Here is a 20364-nt window from a genome sequence, read left to right on the forward strand (position 1 = left end):
TTTCTATAGACTTTTGAAGGATACAGAAAAGAAAATGGTATTTAAAAAAGAGACCCTCTTGTAGATGGAAAAGACAAAGTACAGAGTCTAAAGTCTAAATAGGAATAGAAGAAGTCCAATATGGGTGTAAAATGTCCAGTATAATTAAGTAATACAGTGTTTAGTGATTTAGACAATTTCATTTATAAAACCAGATACATTTCTTTAATTCTGCATGAGCAGTAGTTGTTTTATGTACAGTAGGTGTGCAGCACTTAATGCACTTAATGTCTTGTAGCTGCAGTTTAAAGACAAATTACTAGAACAGTATTTCAAGCATGTTGACATGTTCGATATTCCCATCAGCTGAACATTCTTGACCAATGTTCCCTTTAAGCAGTTAATTATATTTAATGCAAACATGTCATTGGGTAGGAGGTTTAGAAAATGATACAAGCAGATTTTTTTTACAGTCATTCAAAACACACAAAGCAGTATTTTGATGGTTTTGCTTTTATTTGATTTGTCTTTGCCAGTGTTTTTCTCTGCATCTGTTGCTAAGCACTTTGCTGACTTGACGCAAGTCTTAAGGGCTGGTCAAGTCAGGTGGCAGGGTTTAAATACAGTAATTAATTTGCATGATGATTTCTATTTTGCTATCATGGTAAGTGTGCACTAATGTGGCTCTGTCTGATGATTATCATGCTATAACACTTTGTTTTGGCCCAAAAGTAGTTTATACATCAAGAGATAGAGAACAGATGGTCAGTCCTAATTCGTAAATGGTCAGTCATAATCATTTGTCTAATGTGGTAATATCTTTGCAGACACTGCAGTCATAACACTTGTCCTATTTTTGTTTGTAGTGTATGGTAAACCAGTGATCCCCAGTGGAGGCTCCCTACATCCAGACAACCCTTACATGGACCGCCGCTCCCCTGCCCCAGAATCTGAGGTTGACCACAATGGAGCCAACAATGTGGGTCCCAGCCCATCTGAGGGCCCCCAACCAGAAACAGAACGCATCCCCCGCCCCCTGAGCCCCACCAAGCTGCTTCCCTTCATTTCCAACCCCTACAGGCATCAGAGTGACGGTGACTTGGAGGCTCTGAGAAAGAAGCTCTACAATGCCCCGAGGCCCCTGAAGAAACGCAGCTCCATCACTGAGCCAGAGGGTCCTGCAGGGCCCAACATTCAGAAACTCCTCTACCAGAAGACCACGTTGGCGGCTATGGAGACCGTGACTACACCAACCACTCCCACATATGCTGGTGAAGCAGAGAAGGCGGCAGAGGGATCTGCGGGGCCACATGTTCCAAATTCTCTGAGCGGCACAGAGAGCCACCCATCAGAGACAGGACAGACTCTGGAGGGAGGACAGCTCCCGTCTCACATCCCAGGTGCAAATGTCCCCGTTCCAGCCGCTCCTGAACAGACCAAACCACCATCAGCCATCCCAGAGAGCGAGGACATTATCCCCCCTCCGCCCCCATCCCACCCAGCCCCCAGGCCAGATGATGCTTTTTTCCCACCGCCACCCCCTGCTGGCTTGGAGGACGCAATGGCCAACCTTCCCCCTCCACCTCCAGAGGGCTTCCTGGAAGAATTCCCTCCCTACCCACCACCCCCGTACCCAAGTGGAGCAGAGCAGGACAGTCTGGGAGAGGACACCTTTAACATGAAGGCACCGGAGGTCACTGGCCAGGTCACTCTGCCACCGGTATGAATCACCACCTTAAACTGCTGAATCACAATTATCATGAGTCTCTCACATGTCTCTTCAGTGCTGAGTCGGCAGTATAGATTACCGTTGTGTGCTTCTGTGCTACGTGTGTTTTTAAATCCCCTCACATGTTTGTTTGTTAGTACCAGGGGGGGGCAGGTCATGAGAAACACTCAGTGCACATTCTACTTTATAATGACCTGCTGGTTGACAGAAGTGACCTGGCCTGTTGTTATATAACTCAATAATCCTTATCAAGAACCACTATTGTTTCTGGAGAAAATGGGCGTCTTTCTGCTTACACTAAGCGGATACCCACCCCACTTTGCCCCATTCTGTGCTGTAAATAAACACCAGTTTGTGTTCTTGTTCTTAAGCTCTTAGTGAGACTCCTTAAGTGGATTTAATTGTGATGCAGCAGGTTTTACCCCAAAAAGGTAAACCAATGAGAAATCAGCATTATGACCCATTTTCCTTCCTTTTGCCACCTCCATTTAAGACCTATTTGGTTGCATAATCATGGTTTTACAGAAATGAATTTGTTTTGGGATAAACTGGATTAGCAAAGCACTTAGGGTCTGAAAACAAGTCCCTCCTCTTCTCTCATTCCGGATTGAACACGACAGAGAGTGGACGTTTCAGTAGGACAGACCTCAGAACAAGACTGTGCCGTCTCATATCATAGATTTTTGATTCTCTTTTCTGTGATGCGATGGCTGTTTAAGATAATTTTGTGATACAAAGGTATGATTGTGTGTTTAGGGAAAGAGGACGAACTTGCGCAAGGCTGGCTCTGAACGCATCAGTCACAACATGAGAGTGAAGTTCAACCCACTGGCTCTGCTGTTGGATTCTTCTCTGGAGGGAGAGTTTGATCTGGTCCAGAGAATCATCTACGAAGTAAGACTATTTTTATCCACCAGAAACATTTGCTATGTATTGTGCTTTCTGTGGCTTCCTCTTCTGCTGTTTTAGTTAGCCACCTTTGTATTATAGAAGTTCAGACTTGAAAATTTATTTTAAGTAATGACTAAATTTCACTGTACTAAACTGAAGGTCCCTTCACTCCATGTTATTTCTCAATCGCAGGTGGAGGATCCCAGTCAGCCCAATGATGAAGGCATCACTGCTCTACACAACGCTGTCTGTGCTGGACATACAGAGATTGTCAAGTTTCTGGTTCAGTTTGGTGTCAATGTTAATGCTGCGGACAGTGACGGCTGGTAAGTTCAAGTGGACACAGCTGATGAACCTTAGAGAAGTCTGAACATAATTCTGCAACAACAGAAACCTGAATTTAGTGCTGTGGCTTTAACTATAATCACCAAAATCCAGTCATTAAATTCAGTGTTTTAAAAGTCTAACTCTATAGTGGTTAGAGTTTCTCATTCTCCCTTTTCTTTTTCCTTTGTTCTTACCTCCTCTTCCCTTTTTTCTCTCACCCACCCACTAATACAGGACGCCTCTTCACTGTGCTGCGTCCTGCAACAATGTGCAAGTGTGCAAGTTCCTGGTGGAGTCAGGTGCAGCAGTGTTTGCTATGACTTACAGCGACATGCAAACGGCAGCTGATAAATGTGAAGAGATGGAGGAGGGATACACTCAGTGCTCTCAGTTCCTTTACGGTCAGTGAAAACGTATTATTTTTTAATTCATTGTTTTTTCTTGTTCTATATTATACATGCTTTGTTCCTTTTACTGTTTTCATTTTATTGTGTCCCGTGTCTCCTTTTTTTCTATAAAAAACTCACTACGTTAGAACAACTTTTCTATTGCTCATTATTTTTTAATGTATTTTATATCTGTCTCCCCTCAGGTGTGCAAGAGAAGATGGGCATCATGAACAGGGGCGTGGTCTACGGTCTGTGGGACTACACTGGTGAAAACCCTGATGAACTGCATTTCCACGAGGGAGACTGCATGACCATTGTCCGCAGAGAAGACGAAGACGAGATCGAATGGTGGTGGGCACGCATGGGCGACACTGAGGGTTACATTCCACGCAACCTCCTTGGGGTGAGTCACTGAAACTGAAGTCAGGGTTTCTGCAGATCCTTAAAAAACTCCAAAAGGCATTTAATTCAATAATCTAAATATAAAAACTCAACTAGTATTAAAATGTCTCAAATCAGTGATAGTATGAGTTTTCTGTCATGACTTCTGATGGATGAAGACACCTCTTGAAGCTTCAATCAGCACACCTTTAATATGAGTAAAAGTATATGTATACAGTTATAATTACAGTACAACAAACAAGTACGACATAAATGAAGATGAGTACAAAGATGAACTAAAACAAAGACTACAAATGAGGACAAGTACAACAAAAACGAGCGCTCGGGTCAGCCCAGACAGAGACAAGACTAAATGCGGTCTGACACAGAACATAGAAGGCTGGCTGACACCGATCACACAGAAAGGCAGTAGTATTTATACAATGCTGTGATGTAGATGGTAGGTATCAGTTACTAACATGTCAGGTACTAGACTTCTTTTGAGGAATGAGGCATGTATTTGTGTTGCTAAATTTACTGGCACTGGTCCAGCTCAGGTATCCATGGTCAAGCATAACTTACAAGCACTAAGACTTTGCCATATATAGATAGGTATTTCCTTGAGGTAGACATGGAGTTTTGAACTGACTATGGAGGATGCATAACCATAAAAATACATACTAACAATCAGTCTTTCCGAATTCTCAAAAATTCTACGATATGAGAAGTTGAAACATTTTTCTCAATCATTTTTTTCTGACATTAATTTGTAAAATCTAAAAATAACTGGTAAGATCTCTTTTAATATTAATTTAGAAACTATGTACAGAATGCCTTTTGCATTAACATCATGCAGTTTGTGCAACTAACAATATTTTTTGCACATTCAACAAAAATTGGCAAATAAACCAAGATTTTGGAGCATGGCTAAAATCAGAAGAAGGCAATTCATACAAGGCTTGTATTTAAGGCAAAAAGGTTTTTTTAAAACTGTGCATGGGGATCAAGGCAGTGGAGTCCCACATGCAGAATGAGAAACACAAATTTGCCAACAAACATCAGGTATTTGATGATGTTGGTGTCGGTTCATGTGTTTTGTTTTTCCTCCTTTTTGGTTATTGTATAATGGGTCTTAAATTTCATATGACAGCTGGAGACTTTCATCTGTACCGTGTTCATTTCGACTGTATTTATGCACTTACAGATTCGGACAAAATGGAGCAGTAGGGATCATGGGGGCAGTGTAACATAGTTGAAGCAAAATACAACAGTAGTACACGAAGAAGACATTTAAAAAGTGGTGGACTGAATTTCTAATATATTGAAAAGAGGCATCACACACCGTCTACAACACTGCTTCAATTAAAGCTTTAATATTACGACCTCCTCCACCGTTGCCTTGTTTGTTATTGTCTGACACTTTTGACCGTTCTGAATTGGCGGTATCTATGCCAACAAAAAGGACGCATGCTAAGTATGAGGACAGTTACGTTTACAACACTTGAAACAGATGTATGATGAAGGAACCCTGAAGTAAAGTGTGAATTTAATGTGGAAGCATTTCACGTACAAATGTGCTTTGTTGATATGTCTTTTTGTCGTCTTTTACAGCTTTACCCCAGAATAAAGCCAAGGCAGAGAACCCTGGCTTAAATCATTAAGATCTCTGCACATTCCAGTCTGCAGGAACTCTCCAGAACACACACACACACACATACCCATGTACACACACAGGCTTTAACAGTATGGAGGAGCGAAGGACACTTCTGAAATGAAGAGACATGGACAGACCAAACAATATGAAGGATCAACTATGAACTCTTACTCGCACTTTTTTTTTTCCTGTATCGACAACAGAGGGATTCTCCCTCGCTTATTTTTTCAGGCCGCACTGTGTACTGTGTACTTACTATTGGCATTGTTTTCCTTTATTCCACTGTTTTTGTAATTAGTGTCTGAGACTATTTCTTAACTGACCGAAGCTCAAATGTTGGGATGTAAATGGAACAAGCAGTATTTTTATTGCTAGACAGTCATTTTTACACTTTTGAATAGTCTTTTAAAACTTGTTTTGCAGGCTACTGGTTATTTTCTAACACACTTGGGGCTCTATGTTGCATGAGGTGAATGAGTGGATGATGATGATGCTTTTAAAATGCTCTGTTACCATGACAATCTTTGGGGGGCTTGTTTCTCGTCATCTGTGTTGAGTGACTGTGCCTCTGTATAACTGCACTGGAGGTGTAAAGCTTCAGTTGTGACCTACACCGTTCTGCATAAACAATTGAGATGACTGGTGGAAAAAGCTTTTGATCTCTTGCTGTTCATTCTGTGGTCGATGATACCCGTAAAGCCAGTCTGCTTCCCTGCAATGGTACGTGGTTGAGATGCCACAGATACTCTGTCTATGTGTATTTCTGCCACAGAAACTAGTGAAAAGTTACTGTAGCAATGATTTTGTTATGAAAATGGACTTTCAGACTGTTAAGAGGCACTTTGACCTGGAATAAGATGTCATGAAAGTATGAATTTAATATTTTATTAAGGTCATTTCTTGACAATACAGTAATGTGAGAAGGCAGGTGTAACACCTTTAATCTTTGTAATAATCATTAGGCAATGATGACACTATATTGTTAAGTAAACTTCTCAAGTCAAATCAAAAAAAGATAGAACTTATACAATATGAGTTCCCAAAACTTATCACATATCTCTGTCATTGCAGATGTATTTATTTTTGTTACTTTTTTCTTTAGCCCTTTTGTCAGAACTATAACCACATATGTACTGTAGTATTTCAAACATTTACAATAAAAATACTTTGTACTAAGCTTATATAGTCTACTTGTTTGACCACACTTTTTTTTCCTCATTGTGATAAACATTAACAGGAATGTGGGGGTCAGGATGCATATTGTTTTTATACACAATCTTTGCTACCCTCTGCTGGTCAGAAGGTGATACTTTTATGTATCTTGGCATGATTCCAAAATATAGAAGAGTTTGAGGTGTGGGAGCAGGTTATAAAATACAAGAGTCCTGTTCTATATTTGATGCAGTACATAAAACTTGATTTGGACCGTTTATTATTATTACTAGCAAGCAGCACACAATGCCGTGCAATGTATGGAATCCACAACATATACTGTATGTCTTCATGATAACTAACCATATCACCAGGTACCCCTGTTGCCATGGTAACCAGCAACAGTGACACTCCTTCCTCCATCAGCTTCAGTGAAGTTCCTCTGTTGTGTCCCTTTGTGAGTTTTGTGGGGTTAATGCAGCTGAATGTTGAAGACACAACCCCAGTGCTGCAGAAATCCCCTGCTGAATTGCAATAAGGAATTGAGATAAAAGGCTGTATTCAACATCAACACTGCCCACTGAACATGACTAACTGCATTTATAATTGATACATACATTCATAATGGATTAAAAGTTCTGTATAAATGCGACAAGAAGTGAAATGACAGATAGCTGCTGTTTTCCCCCTTCACAACCATTGATGTCTGCAGAACACAAGCCCTTTGTGTTTTTCTGAGCAGTGTAAGGACCTGCAGGGTGCATGCACACAAATAAATATCTGATTTATGTTGTTACTGTTGCCTTATGCAATATAATAACTAAAACCCCGTGCATATCGCCTGTGGGCATGTTATTTCATTGGGTTTGTTTCTCTCTGGGGTAGGAAAAGGGGAGAGCAATGGAGCCAGCTTCCCTCACAGGCACCCTCATTAAGTGTTGAGCTCCTGTGTACATAACATCAACATTTACTGGGATATGAGATCTGCTGCACCATGAATCTCACCTAATCTACAGATGCAAAAACAACCAACCAAACAAACAAACTAGCTATTGCAAACTCTTAGCTATAATAATGATAATAATAATAATAATAATAATAATGATGATGATAACATGTTCAATATAAACTCTAATCTCATCTGATCATCAGTTAATTAACAGTTACTGGTTGAATTTACAAAGCAGCATCGGATGCAGCAGAATATTGGAGAATCACATGTCAGGCCCACTGGATTTAGTCATCTCTCCCTTTTTTCAGGAGAGATCAAAACAACACTGCTGTCAATAGATCTTTTTCATAGCAGACATTTGGGTATGTCATAGGAGGAAAAACAGGTGTATTTAATAAAAACTAATGATTTCTGCATTCCACTTAGGGGAGGCCCTGGTATTGTGCATGCTTGCTCACTTAAATAGCTTACCGAGACACTTTAATGGAACTGAGCCATCATTAATATGATGAATTTCACCTTGCTTTTTTGCTAGTCCAAATGTCTGCTGTGAAAAAGGTCCAAAAGAGAGACTTACAGATAGTACCCATTGGAGAAATGCAAAATCCATAGTTTACAACCCTGAGCCTCCGCATAACTCAAAAATGAAAGAATGAATGAATGGATGGATGGATGGATGGATGGATGGATGGATGGATGAATGAATGAATGTATGGATGGATGAATGGATGAGTGAATGAATGAACGGCTGAATGTATTACGACGGAAAACTGAGGCCATGTTGAAGAAATAAATGTTAGATTTTGAGACTAAAGTCATATTATTACGAGAATAAAGTCGTAATTTCGAGAATAACGTCGTAATATAAGAAAAAAGTTGTTATGTTTTGAGGAAAATAAAAGTAGTATTGTTATAATATTTTTTCTTTTTTCTCTCGACTTTTTTCCCGTAATATTACGACTTAATTCTAATAAAACTACGACGTTTTTCCTCGTAAAAATACTTTTTTCTCGTATAATTACGACTTTATTGTCACAATATTACGAGTTTATTCTCACAAAAAATATTATGACATTATTCTCGAAGTCTAAAGAAGTCCTCAATATGGCCCCAAAATCCCGTCGTTATAAACAAATAAAGTATATGACTTTTTATAATCAACACACCTGGCCGGGTGCAGTTCGCCCTATTTGCGCTAGGTGTCAGTGTGACGCCATCCTGCAGTCTTAAACAGGCAGGTTGCATCCGTGCACCTTTTTCACTTTGCCTCGTAACTGTAACTGTTCTCGCGCTGGCTGGCCTGAGCTCGTGGTACACCCTGAAAAAAGTGGAATAATGACATAGGAACCGTCAAATTATCAAATAACAACGAGCTGGTTAAGTAAAAGCCTGAATTGGAGGTTAGTGGAGAGCAAAAAAACGGCAGAAGTGAGCGTGGTGGGAGGGCGGGCCACCTGTGACGGCACATGAGAGGAGAGGAGCCTCGAGTCAGTCCGGCCGTAAGTGCTGTGTGTCGTTCAGTGGGTGTTTGTGTGTTCAAGAGTGTGTTTCGGCGTTTAAAGTCCACTTGGATTATCTTGAGCTCAAGGAAACGTATATATCTGTCTCTTCGAGGGTTTTGTGCGTGACTCAGGTAAGACACGCTGGACCTTAACACGACCGCTGATTAGATACAGAAAAATACCGTCACTCAGTCGTGAGTTTATTTTGTTGCTCTGTTTTGGTACCTTTTATAGTAACCTACTTCTGCTGTGGTATAAGTGGATGTCGACGGGGTGCATTTTTTTTAAAATCTCCTAAAATCTTTATGCCAGTTATGCAATGGTCCAATGCACACTACTTGGGATATTTGTACAATATCATCTTAAAATGTGGAATAATGGGTCTCATTATGGGATAATTTGCCAACCTGTAAACTGAGCCTATTCAGACAGGTGCAAGATCTAACTGAGGTAGAGACTGGCATAATGAATGTGTGTAAAATTGGCTAATTGCTGTACAATATAATGTGCCTCCCTGCTTCACTTTACTGCATTACCTCGTTTCAACTCATCAGTTGCTGCATTTGCTGGACTGACTTTCAATCAGTGAGATATCAACGGTGATGTGGGCGAACTGGGCAGCATGCAAAGTAAAAGCTGCAGCCTGTGATTCACATGGAAAACATGTTGCAAGAGCAGCTCTGGTGAGAGTAGATCAGCGGTAAACACACACTGATGACGCTGAAGGTGCTTAAAGAGCACAATTGATCTGTTGAAGATGGGTGTCCATGCTGATAGTCTTTGTAACTGTGATCTAATCATTAGTATAAAGAAACCCAGTGAACCCCATTTATTGACCTGCTTTAGTGTTTAAAAATTCAAGACCTAAGTGGAAGGAAATGCTTGTAAGATATGCAAAGATGTGTTCATTAACACAAAGTATGTAATTGTTATACAGATAGTGTCCTTGATGGTCTTTTCCTATTGCTTTTTAATCTATTTCTATTCTTCAAAGCAGTTTTCAACTGTTATTCAAATGTTTGGATTTTATAATCACTTTTGTAATGACTTCACCAATGCTTTTAGTGTTGACTATCTCATTCTGCTGCAGCTGCTCATTGGCATTTAGCACAGTCCAAATGGGGCAACCATGATAAAACCTAATCCTAAAAACAGGAAGTTCAGAGTGAAGTCACAATAGTCTATCAGTGGTTTCTATAAGAATGTATCCTCCTGGCCATGTACCAAATAGATATTTGCACTTTAGTTATAAAATCTATTTCTCTATAGTGTAAGTTTACTATTGTTTTTTTAATCTATTTTGCACATGCAACATAAGATAAATGGCATATAGGTCAACGGTATGAGATGCTTATGGTGCAATAACCATCTCAGAAAATATCACATTTGGAAAATGTTCAACCATTCACAAAACAGTTGATGAACAGCCTGAGATGTCTTAAGAAAAATAAGCGCAGTATCAACAAAATGTCTCAGTTTTACACATTTAGTCTTATTAGTCTTATGGGTTGCCCACTAGCTCACCTGGTAGAGTGGGCGGCCCATGAACAAAGCCTGTGTCCTTGCCATAGTGTCCGCACGTTTTGACTCCAACCTCAAATCGTTGCTGCATGTAACCCCCCATTCATGCTAAATCTATCCTGATGATTAAAGGCCAAAAAGCCCAGAAACAGTCTTAAAAAAAGATATTAGATTGATACAGATGATTTAGTATTGAGGCTTTTGATTTACAATATTTTCATTTTCTTTAAATATGACCACAATACATATTTTTGTTTTTTTTAGAGAACTGTATTCTTTAGGGTGAAAAATCCTCTGAAGCAGCAGAACTCGGCTGCTCACGGTCTTAGTTGCTCCTAACACCTGGCACCTCTTAGTCTTCACTCAAGTGCATTAAGATTAGGCGTGCAAAGTCATTCATACCCCTTTCCACCACATTAGCTCTGGATTCTAGTTTCTGAAAACCATGGCCGCATTTCGAGAAGTTTTGAGTGTAACCATTGTGATGAAGGATGTGTAATCAATGAAAGGAATTGCACAATGCAAAATGGAAGTAGGCAATAGTAGTAAAGTGGAGGATTTCACTGTTTACCTGCCAATTTTTGTTCTGTTATTACAGATATTGGCTTTTATCCCCAAAACAAGCTTGAACCAACTATTAATGAAACCACTGCACAGTCTTTTTTTCTGGCAATTTCTCACTTGACTTTTCCATTGTGGCCTGTTTTTTTTTCCAACCTGTGGAATATGGCACATTGTCACGGATCGCACTTCAAGTCAAGAAAAACCTGCAATTTTTTGGTTCAAGCTAAAAACCAACTTTTCTGGTTTGGAGGCAGTTTATTTATGGTTGAAATGCACTGAACATTTCAAAATTAGGAACCAGAATGGAACTGGTTTGATTCTGATTAAAAAGGGGCAGTAGTGGGCCGGATTGGCCCCTTTGACAGTTGGGCTCTGGTCCATGGGCTGTATGTTTGACAACTTCTTATTTAAACTAGAGGAAAGGATTTAGACTTTATTTTAGACTTTAGACTCTAAATCAGTGTTGCATTTCCTTTAACCCCGCGGAGAACCGGCTGCAGAGTGAAAAGATGCAAACAAAGGACACAAATAAGCTGTGAGGTTGTGTCATGCAACATTTCAGTAATACACTGACCAAACACAATTTTGCCTCTTTGTTACATCGTCAGAGTAACTCCAGTGTCGGGTTAAGGAGCCCAGTGTTACATTCACAGAGCGACTGTAAAAAGTATAAAGCTACAGTACTGGGAACAAGTAGAGTTCAGTTCAGCTGGGTTTCTTTTGTCTGTCTGTGAAACAAGAGTGTTTTTAAGCAGTCTGTCTCTCAGTTGAAGCACAGCTCAATGGCTTTGACTGTAATCTTCTCTACTATTCGTCACAAACACACATACACACACAGATCCAACTCCAAAAAACAGAGACTTTTGAGTCCTTTGGGACAGTCGTTGTCTGTTGATGGAGCTGTCACCACAGCGCTCCAGTCTCTTCCATTCAGGCAGGTTTATAGACACTTTATAATTGCCTGATAAAATCCATCTCTGTGAATGGATGTCGTGGGACAGAGAGCTGGCAGCGAGATCAGGAGGAAGACAGATTAGGAAGGTTAGGTCACGAGCGGTAGAGTCACTGTGATTTCCTCTGGGTCAGCCCTCATTTTATTTTCAGAATGTCTCTTTCTACATTTTCCAAAAGTTTTTGACTGGTGCTCTCAGTGGCCAATTAACTATTGAAAGCCTCTGCATTTAGGGGGTCGGTCCGCTGTACTCAGAGCAAGTCGGGGAGTAATGGGTTTTAGATGACAGAGAATCGGGAATGTCACAATTACTGGCTCTTTGCTCTGCGCTGCTGGACTTTCAGACAGTATTTTACCTCCTTGCTTGCTGCTTTCTTCCTTATTTTCTTTTTCTTTCCGTCATATTCCTGCAAAACATTTCCATCTGAATAGACTCCTCTTCCTCTCAGGATTATAAGACCACATCAGGACCCTCGTGGTTGACTGACAGACTGATTGACTGACAAGATTTAGACCCTGACAGCCCATTTGAGTGATTTGGTGTGCATGAGTCCGATAAATGACGTATAAAGAGCCCCTCAGTTGCACCTCCTCTGCCACCTTTTAAGGGGAGCTTGGCTGGAAGGGCGATTGACGCACCTTTACAGTGTTTGACAGGCATCAGGAGAAGCAGCACATCCTGAAAGAGAATGTACGACTGAAATAATTGACGTGTCCCTGAAGTATATTTGCCATACTGGGAACAATATAGAGCTATAAAAGCATTTTAAAATAGCTACACTTCGGGAAAAAGCATGTTTTTTGAGATTATCTTGAGGTTTAAGGGCTCAGGGAGTTGTACATTTTTCTTCATGCCTGGAGGATCAAATAACATTTGCAAAGCATTCAGATTGATTTTTAACCTTCTGGCCATCAGTTTAGTATCACTCCAGTACAGTAGAGACATGCCTTTGCAGGGATCTGAAATCCATCAGTGTGAAGATTTAGTTGACTTCACTTTTATTTCAAACTTCTCAAAAAATAATGAATTGGCCATCAGGGACGTTTTTTCAAACTCTTCATCGCCAGTGTATTCTGGCAAAGTCCAGCATCCAAGACAGCATCAAGTCAGCTGCTGAAAAGTCATTTTTAAAGCAAGAAACTAACAAATAATTATTATTTAAATTTGGGATTAATACAAAACAATACAAAATAGTGAAAGATACCCACCAAAATTTGTCTGAGCCCAAGGTGATGCGTTAAAATTTTTGATCAACTAAAAGTCTGCAACCCAAAGGTATTTTAAGTACCAGTGAAATAAACCGTTAGAAAACAGCAAAAATCCTCATATTATAAAAGATGGAACAAGCAAATATTTGATGATTAATGTTCTGTCAGTTGACCAATAAATTAATCATTTCGGCACTGAACAATCACTGCATTCTTTCCAGGACATTTCTATTAAAGGGATGGTTTGGATTTTTTAAAGTGGAGTTTTATGAGGTACTTATCCAGTGTATAACATACATTAGATGGCAGACAGCGTGACCCCAGTTTGGAAAAACAGGCAGGAGTACTGCTATGTAAGCTCCTAAAAGACCTAAAAAGAGCCACACCTAAAAAACCATCTGTATCAATTTAATTATATGCTACATCCAAAATATATTCACTGTTTTACTTTGCTGGTAGACAGCAATTTCTGATAGGGAACTGAAGCTGTGGCATCCATTTATGCTCTCTCCAAAGCCGCCAAACTTCATGTAGAAAAACAGTAATTTTACCTCGCAGAACACAAGAGCTACTGCCCTTCTCGCCTCAATTGGTTAGTTTGTGTCATTGTGTGGCCATCTACTTTAGGTAAAACACTGACTATGAATAAGCACCTCATACAACCCTATTTCCAAAATATCCAAACCATCCCTAACTTATATTGTCATTTTTGTCATTTTTGTTTGTATTATCTGACAGAATAACTTGTGAATCCAACAGTTTTTGGCCACTGGCCCAGCACAGATTCTTTAACAAAGCAGTCATGACTCACAAAGTGCATCACTGCAATATTATTGAAAAATAAAGAGGAATAAATGTTCAGTGGGATGTACAGTATTACCTATCTCACCTGGATTTGACCTAAATCTACTGGTTCATGTCTCTCTACTGAGTTCATATCACGAGAAATCCACTAACACTGGTAACTGCAAGACGATAGAAAACCAATCTGCAGACATATATATATATATATGTTTCTAAATGAGCTTTAAAACATGCAAACCCCCAGTGTGATTCTTTTTTTAAATTGTAAAAAAAACAGTTTGAAGAATAACCCTTTAACACCACCCCCTGGAGCCACCGTAATTCTCTTGTTTGTTTCTGCTTCTGAGTGATATTCTATGTATTTTTACAGCAACATGTTCCTTTTTTCCCTTTTTGAATACATATTACTCGTTTAGGACTATAATCATGTACCCCTTTATAGTACTAACTCACCATAAAAGTCTTACATATCGCTAGTGTCCTGTGGGCGGGACAGTGGGTAGAAAATGTTATAACATCACAGTGTTTACAGTACATGCAGCACATCTATGAGCCTGTGATTCCCTGTGTTACTGTTACTACCTGCTGTTAAAATAACAGTATCTCCCCTCCACACCTGCATGCTGCTGTGTTTGTCCGTTACATTATGCAGCACTCAAGCCAGCCGTTGTCATGGTGTCAGCCCTGAGGGACTGCTGGGACTTTCTGTAAGAGTGCAGTCACAGACACTTTTGCTAATGGCTTCACTTTTATGCTCTTTTTTTCTTGTTGCATACATGTGTGTAAATAGATTGGTGTTAGCGTGTGTGCATGTGTGTGTGCTCGTGATAGAGGGAACAAGCAGCGTCCCTGGACATTGAGCTCTTTAGTGTGCTGGATGCATGCTTTGTGAAAGGAAAGCGCTAAAGAGGGACTGTTTGCATTTGGAACTGGGAAAGCATTTAAAGACAGAGGTGGAGTATTAACAGAGAGAGAAAGAGAGAGAGAGTTTGAAAGAGTGACAGAGAAATAAAGAAAGACAGAAAGGAAGAAAGAGAGAGAGAGAGAGAGAGATGTCTCCCTTCCTCTTAATAAAACTGGAGAGGGTTGGTGATGCTCGATTGTGTGGAGTGTAAACTGGGTGTTGGTGTGCGCACTGGTGCATGTGATAATGACACCATCTCCTCCCTCCCCTCCCCTCATCATCTCTCTCTTCACTCCCCAAAAAGAGAGTCTTGTCCTGCCAGAAACAACATTTGCATTCACATCACAACACACACATTTTAAAGATTTTCATATTCCACAATCTTCCCCCCTCGTGGATTTGGCTCCACACAGGTACGTCCGCTGTTTGACCTGCTTTCACACCTTATCGATCTGGATTGCTACACATCTCTGTTTAAATCCTCAAGTTGTTTGTTCGTGATATTGGTACGTAGCTCTGTTTGACCACCACTGTTTGGTTAATGATATTTGCAGCCATGCGTTTAGTCCTGGGCAGCTGCTGTTTGCACACACTGTAAGACTTTGCAACATGTAGAGCTGGTCCCCGGTCTCACACAGTGTCACTGATCTACAAAAGACCCCGATATTTTATTGAGCGATTGCACTTTGTGTTTCTTTCATATCTCTGTCGTCATCCTTGTGAAATCTTCCACATCAGCTTATTTAATGTGTTTGAACTGTGCTGCTAAACTTCACCAGCTTTGTTTCTTTTTCAACTTCTCAGAGTTTTTCAGGCGACACTTTCATTGTGCTCACATGCGCAGCTTTTTTTCCCCCAGTGTATACATGACTACTAACAGAGTCGGTTTTGTGTGTATTTTTATTTTACAGGTTTCTCAAAAGAGGCTGCCTGCTTGCCTGCCAGTGAGTGTGTGTGTGTGTGTGTGTGTGTGTGAGAGAGTCGTGGGGTGAGTATGTTTGTGTGAGCACCTGTGCATGTGCATACACCCTGGTCGGAGAGAGTGTGTCCCTTGAGACGCTCAGTGGAGATGCAAGGAGCTCTATCCTCTGCAGCGCGGCTCCTGCTGCTGAGCTGCTGTGTGTGTGCGGCAGCTGGCTACCCGTTCAGAACGCCCCTGGATCTGGATGTGACACCACGCATCACCGTGTTGAGCAGCGGTAAGCATGCACACAAGCACACAGGAGGGAGTGGTGCAAATCTGCATATTTTTGTGCAGTTTTTTGTACATCACATACCTGTCATATGGTTAAAAATCTTTATCATTTAACCTTAAAACATTGTTTTTTTTGGATTAATCCCTTAAGATGACTCATAACTGAATCAATAATGCAGTTCTTTATGTTCAGATCAGGAGTAGGATGTTGCATATAATGGAGAATATCTCCGTTTGGAGAGAAACTGTATATGTTTAGTCTCTGTTTGTAGTATTGCAGGCATTGTTGCTTTTTCCTTTATCTTATTTTACTCTCTCCTGACACAGCTCCCTCTTTTCAATCTCATTTCTGTGCTCACCAACTTGCGCATGCACCGGCTTGCCTCCGGTACTTCTTACACCTGCTTCTTCTGTAATTTTTTTTTCTCACCAACGTGTGATTATTATCATTTAGCCTGTGTGAGTGATGGCATGTTGCCTGAGGTGTAACAGAGACAGAGGCAAGATGAGTGAAGTGCTTACACTTGGATCCCTGCGGAGCATCCAGGGAGACTGACACCACCATAGGTAGTTCAGAAGCAGCGTAACCATGACAACTGTTGTAGTATGGCGCAAGACGGCCGTATACAGTATTTTTCGTCTTGTGCATGTGTGGGCATGTGTGTGTGTATCTCCTTTAAACCAGTGCCATTATCTGATCCTGGACTTTATTTGTTGATACGCAGACGTGTGAAAGACATTTTCTCACATCTCCATTTTGACTTGCAGCCAAATTCGCTTTACTTGTATTCCTCCCCTCCCCTTCTCTCTTTTTAAACAGTTGTCTTTCTCAGACTACTTCACCTACTTACACTCATTATCCATCTTTTTTCCCTGCTCTTGCCATGAACCTCTCTTGATACCTTTATCTCAGTTTCTGTAAATCATCGGTTAGCGCTCAAGCCTGCCCACAGGTCCTCCTACACGACTCATCTCCTTGTCTGCTGCCCCGTCACTCTCTCATCCACCCCCCCTCCTCTACTATTCAGCTCTCTGCCTTTGCACATTAGCTCTGCCTCTCCTGCTCAATTCCTTCTTCATTAGTCTGTACTATTCATGGTCCGCCTGCCCTCTTTTAACTCCTTTACCTCGTCTTTACCTCTAGTCTTTGTTTCTTTTGTTTCCCTCCTCTTGATGAGAAGAAGTCGATATGCAAACTTACCTCTAATCCATTTAATCTCTGTGTTTCTTAGCAACCTTAAGGCAAAGCCTCCAAACCTGTGTGGCTAAATCACATATGCATGCACACAAGCTTAGTCAAACACACACACGTCTTCTCTCCTCACTGCAACGTCACCATAAAAAAAATAATTGAGGAGGGGTGTTGTTACAAGTTATTAATTTGACAAATTCCAGCGCTCAGTTTTGAGGAGCCAAGAGGCTAAAAACTGGCAAAACAGAGAGATAGCAAGATGTTAAAAAGAATGAAAAGTGGTGTTACATCTAAATTCCTTTTCAGTACACGCACTGATTTCAACTGATGTCAAGTATTTTGGGAATTACAGTCAGTGGATTTAAAGAAGAATTTCACCACTGGAAATATGTTCTCTTCATAAGACTGCTATGCAGTAGAAAGATGCAAATACTTTTGAAGTTGGTGCTTCATGAGGTATAAAACCTCAACATTTCCTCATAGAACAGTTTGTATGATATCCTACAAATTAGCGCCAAACTCATCTGTTTGACACAATGCTGGCCTGCTGCTAACAAACGATCTAACAAACTAACAAATGTATAACAGTTAAACGGTAAGCTGAAATGTGTTGCTAAAAGCAGAAATAAGCAAAACAGTAACAGAATCTTGAGAGAAAGGCGGGTCATTGTCTTGATCCAATATGAAAATGTGAAAGTACAACCTGCAGCTCAAGCAGCGTCTCTCAGGGAGGGGAGTCGGATTTAAGTGCTGGTCTGATGGTGTAAAGTTTACTACAGTTCATTTACAAACACTACCCACATTGTTATGATGCAAAGCTGGTTAAATATCTGCAAAGTATCCCTTTATCTTTGTTTATTCTGTACTGCCTGCCGGCCTGTCAGAGTACTCTGGACCGTAAACAGACCTGACAATCGAGTGTGAATTTGTATGTAAGGCTGTCACGTCACAGTCCGTCGCCTAGAGGTTCAGCGAGTGTGCATTTGTGTGTGTGTGTCCCTGAACGCTGTGTGCTGTGCAGATCAGCTGAGGTCCCTCCAAGTGTTTGCTCAGTAAATAAAATCATCCGGGCTCTCCCTCCCTCATTTTCTTTCCCAAAAGATGAATCAAACGTGCCTTCTCTTGTGCAGTCTTGTAAGCCGAGGCTAAAATGTTCTGTCAGATGGAGCTAATAACTGTTCCTCTGCTGTGTCACGCTCTCAGCGAGGTAGTCTTCTGTTACCTGGCTCCAGCTGCTGGACATTGTGTGTGCTAATGCTCGGATTACGCTGAGGAAGCTAAGGCGTTGCCTCTTCTGTAAGGCTTTGTCTTCACTCACAATAGGGCACTCGCATCACGTAGGAAAAGCTATTGTACTAAAATCCCTTACAGGTAATACTCTTCTTCCTCCTGCTGAGAATGAGGGAGAAAAAGTAGACACCTGATCAGCTAGGAGCAGTCTGGGATGGGAACCAACGGCTGCTGAAGTGAGCAGAGCGGACTGTGTTTTGCAGCAGCTGATAAGAATCTTAATGACGGCTTACTTGATATCCATGCAGTCTTCAGTGGGGAAGTGTTAGGAACTCTGACACTTTTCTGTTATTTTGTGTATTAACAGCACACACACTCTTAATATTTTCACAGGATGGCATTAGTACTTTTACTCATGTAAAGGATGTGAATACTTCCTCCACCACTGTTGGCCGCACACGGTTATGGAGATGTTGTCATGCCTAGAGGTTCTCTGTGTCTGTGTGTGTTGACAGTGGTGTCGTGTTTACCCAAGCTAAGTGGACACCTGATAGATATGTTTAGAACTTACATAACTCTCCGGCATCTCATGACTTCAGCGAGTGTCTTCATAACATGTCTTGTAAGCGTGTGTGTATGTTTGTGTGTGTGTGTGTGTGTGTGTGTGTGTGTGTGTGTGTGTGTGTGTGTGTGTGTGTGCTGAAGAGCTTGTCTCTTTGCTGAGTGTTTGTATGAGTGAACCTCATTAGTAACTTGTCCTGTCAAAACAGATGCATCCCAATATAGCCTGAAGAGCTTGACGGGGGACATATACACAAAGCAAAGAAAACTCAAACCACAGAAACCCACATTAAGAAGAAGTGGATCTCTGATATCTGATGTTGTGTTTGGCTTCTTTTCATTATCTTCTTGCTCAGCAGAGCTGTGCTGGATAAGCATAATCCCTTGGCTTTATTGTACATGGTGGAGTTGTAATTTCATTTCTGGTCAAGGCTGTATACAGCTATATTTAAAGCTGAGAAAAGCAGAAGATCCTCATGCTTGTGATGCTGGAAGCATCATATTCAAATTACAAATTTAGGGGCTTTTTCTTGATAAATGACAGAAACAATTGATTGTCAAAAGTCTTGGTGATTAAATTTTCTGTCTTATAAACTAATTCATAATTGACTAATCATTTCAGCACCATAAGAAGCAGGGGAACATCATTAGATGAAGAGTCTCAAAGAAAATACCTACACACTGCTTCTCTTTACAGTACATGACATCCCTCTGTCCTTTGGACCCTCGCAGCAGATAAGGAAAAATTCCTCCAAAAAACCCTTTAATATAGAAAAAAATGGTAAAAACCTCAGGAAAAGCAATTCAGGAAGTATTCCCCTTCCAGGATGGATAGATGTGCAATAGATGTTGTTTGTACAGAACAGATCAACATAATAAAACTGCAGTCCATATGAAAAAAAATGGTGCAGAGAGAGATGCACAGCAACAACAATAATAACAACTATAAAAAATAATTATAGAATATTGTATCTTTCTTTTCCCATTTTGTTTGTCATTGTGTATTTTTCTTACTTCTGGCAAAACATAGTGAACTCTGAAGTCTCATAAAGCGATTTTCTGTGCAGCTTCAGTACAATGGAGTTTAATAGAATTATTTTTTCCAGCAGTCTAAAAAAAGAGTCTCCAATTTTGAAGCAAGTCCTCCAGAATCAAAGAGCGAAGCCTTCTTACCACTTTGACGTTCGGCAATCATACAGCGAGAAATCCATCACAGCAGATGAATAGATTTCTATTCCTCCCTTTATTCTCATACTGTCGGGTTTGATTGAAAAAG

General features: G+C 40.6%; 2 protein-coding genes across 7 annotated transcripts in view; both read left to right on the forward strand.

The window, feature by feature from the left end:
- Window positions 1-6531, forward strand: part of tp53bp2a (tumor protein p53 binding protein, 2a) — a 34026-nt gene extending 27495 nt beyond the window's left edge. For all 4 annotated transcript variants that reach the window (XM_088086387.1, XM_042501814.2, XM_042501815.2 and 1 more), the window contains 6 exons: window positions 846-1699; window positions 2465-2602; window positions 2792-2925; window positions 3161-3327; window positions 3519-3718; window positions 5308-6531. In XM_088086387.1, coding sequence (XP_087942513.1) covers window positions 846-1699; window positions 2465-2602; window positions 2792-2925; window positions 3161-3327; window positions 3519-3718; window positions 5308-5349 — 1535 coding nt within the window. In that variant the 3' untranslated portion in view covers window positions 5350-6531. The remainder of the gene's footprint in view (window positions 1-845; window positions 1700-2464; window positions 2603-2791; window positions 2926-3160; window positions 3328-3518; window positions 3719-5307) is intronic.
- A 2170-nt stretch (window positions 6532-8701) lies between these two features.
- The window catches only part of LOC121954565 (semaphorin-4G-like), a 29388-nt gene continuing 17725 nt past the window's right edge, over window positions 8702-20364 (forward strand). Inside the window, exons 1-2 of one of the 3 annotated variants that reach the window (XM_042502148.2) lie at window positions 8702-8953; window positions 15822-16109. In XM_042502148.2, coding sequence (XP_042358082.2) covers window positions 15980-16109 — 130 coding nt within the window. In that variant the 5' untranslated portion in view covers window positions 8702-8953; window positions 15822-15979. Of the gene's footprint in view, window positions 9088-15191; window positions 15324-15821; window positions 16110-20364 lie in introns of those variants that run through there. The other 2 variants (XM_042502147.2, XM_088086376.1) reach the window with 2 other exon arrangements.

This window comes from Plectropomus leopardus, chromosome 13 (genome assembly GCF_026936395.1).
Source record: "Plectropomus leopardus strain MGB_pleo_1.0 chromosome 13, ASM2693639v1, whole genome shotgun sequence".
Taxonomy (NCBI): domain Eukaryota; kingdom Metazoa; phylum Chordata; class Actinopteri; order Perciformes; family Serranidae; genus Plectropomus; species Plectropomus leopardus.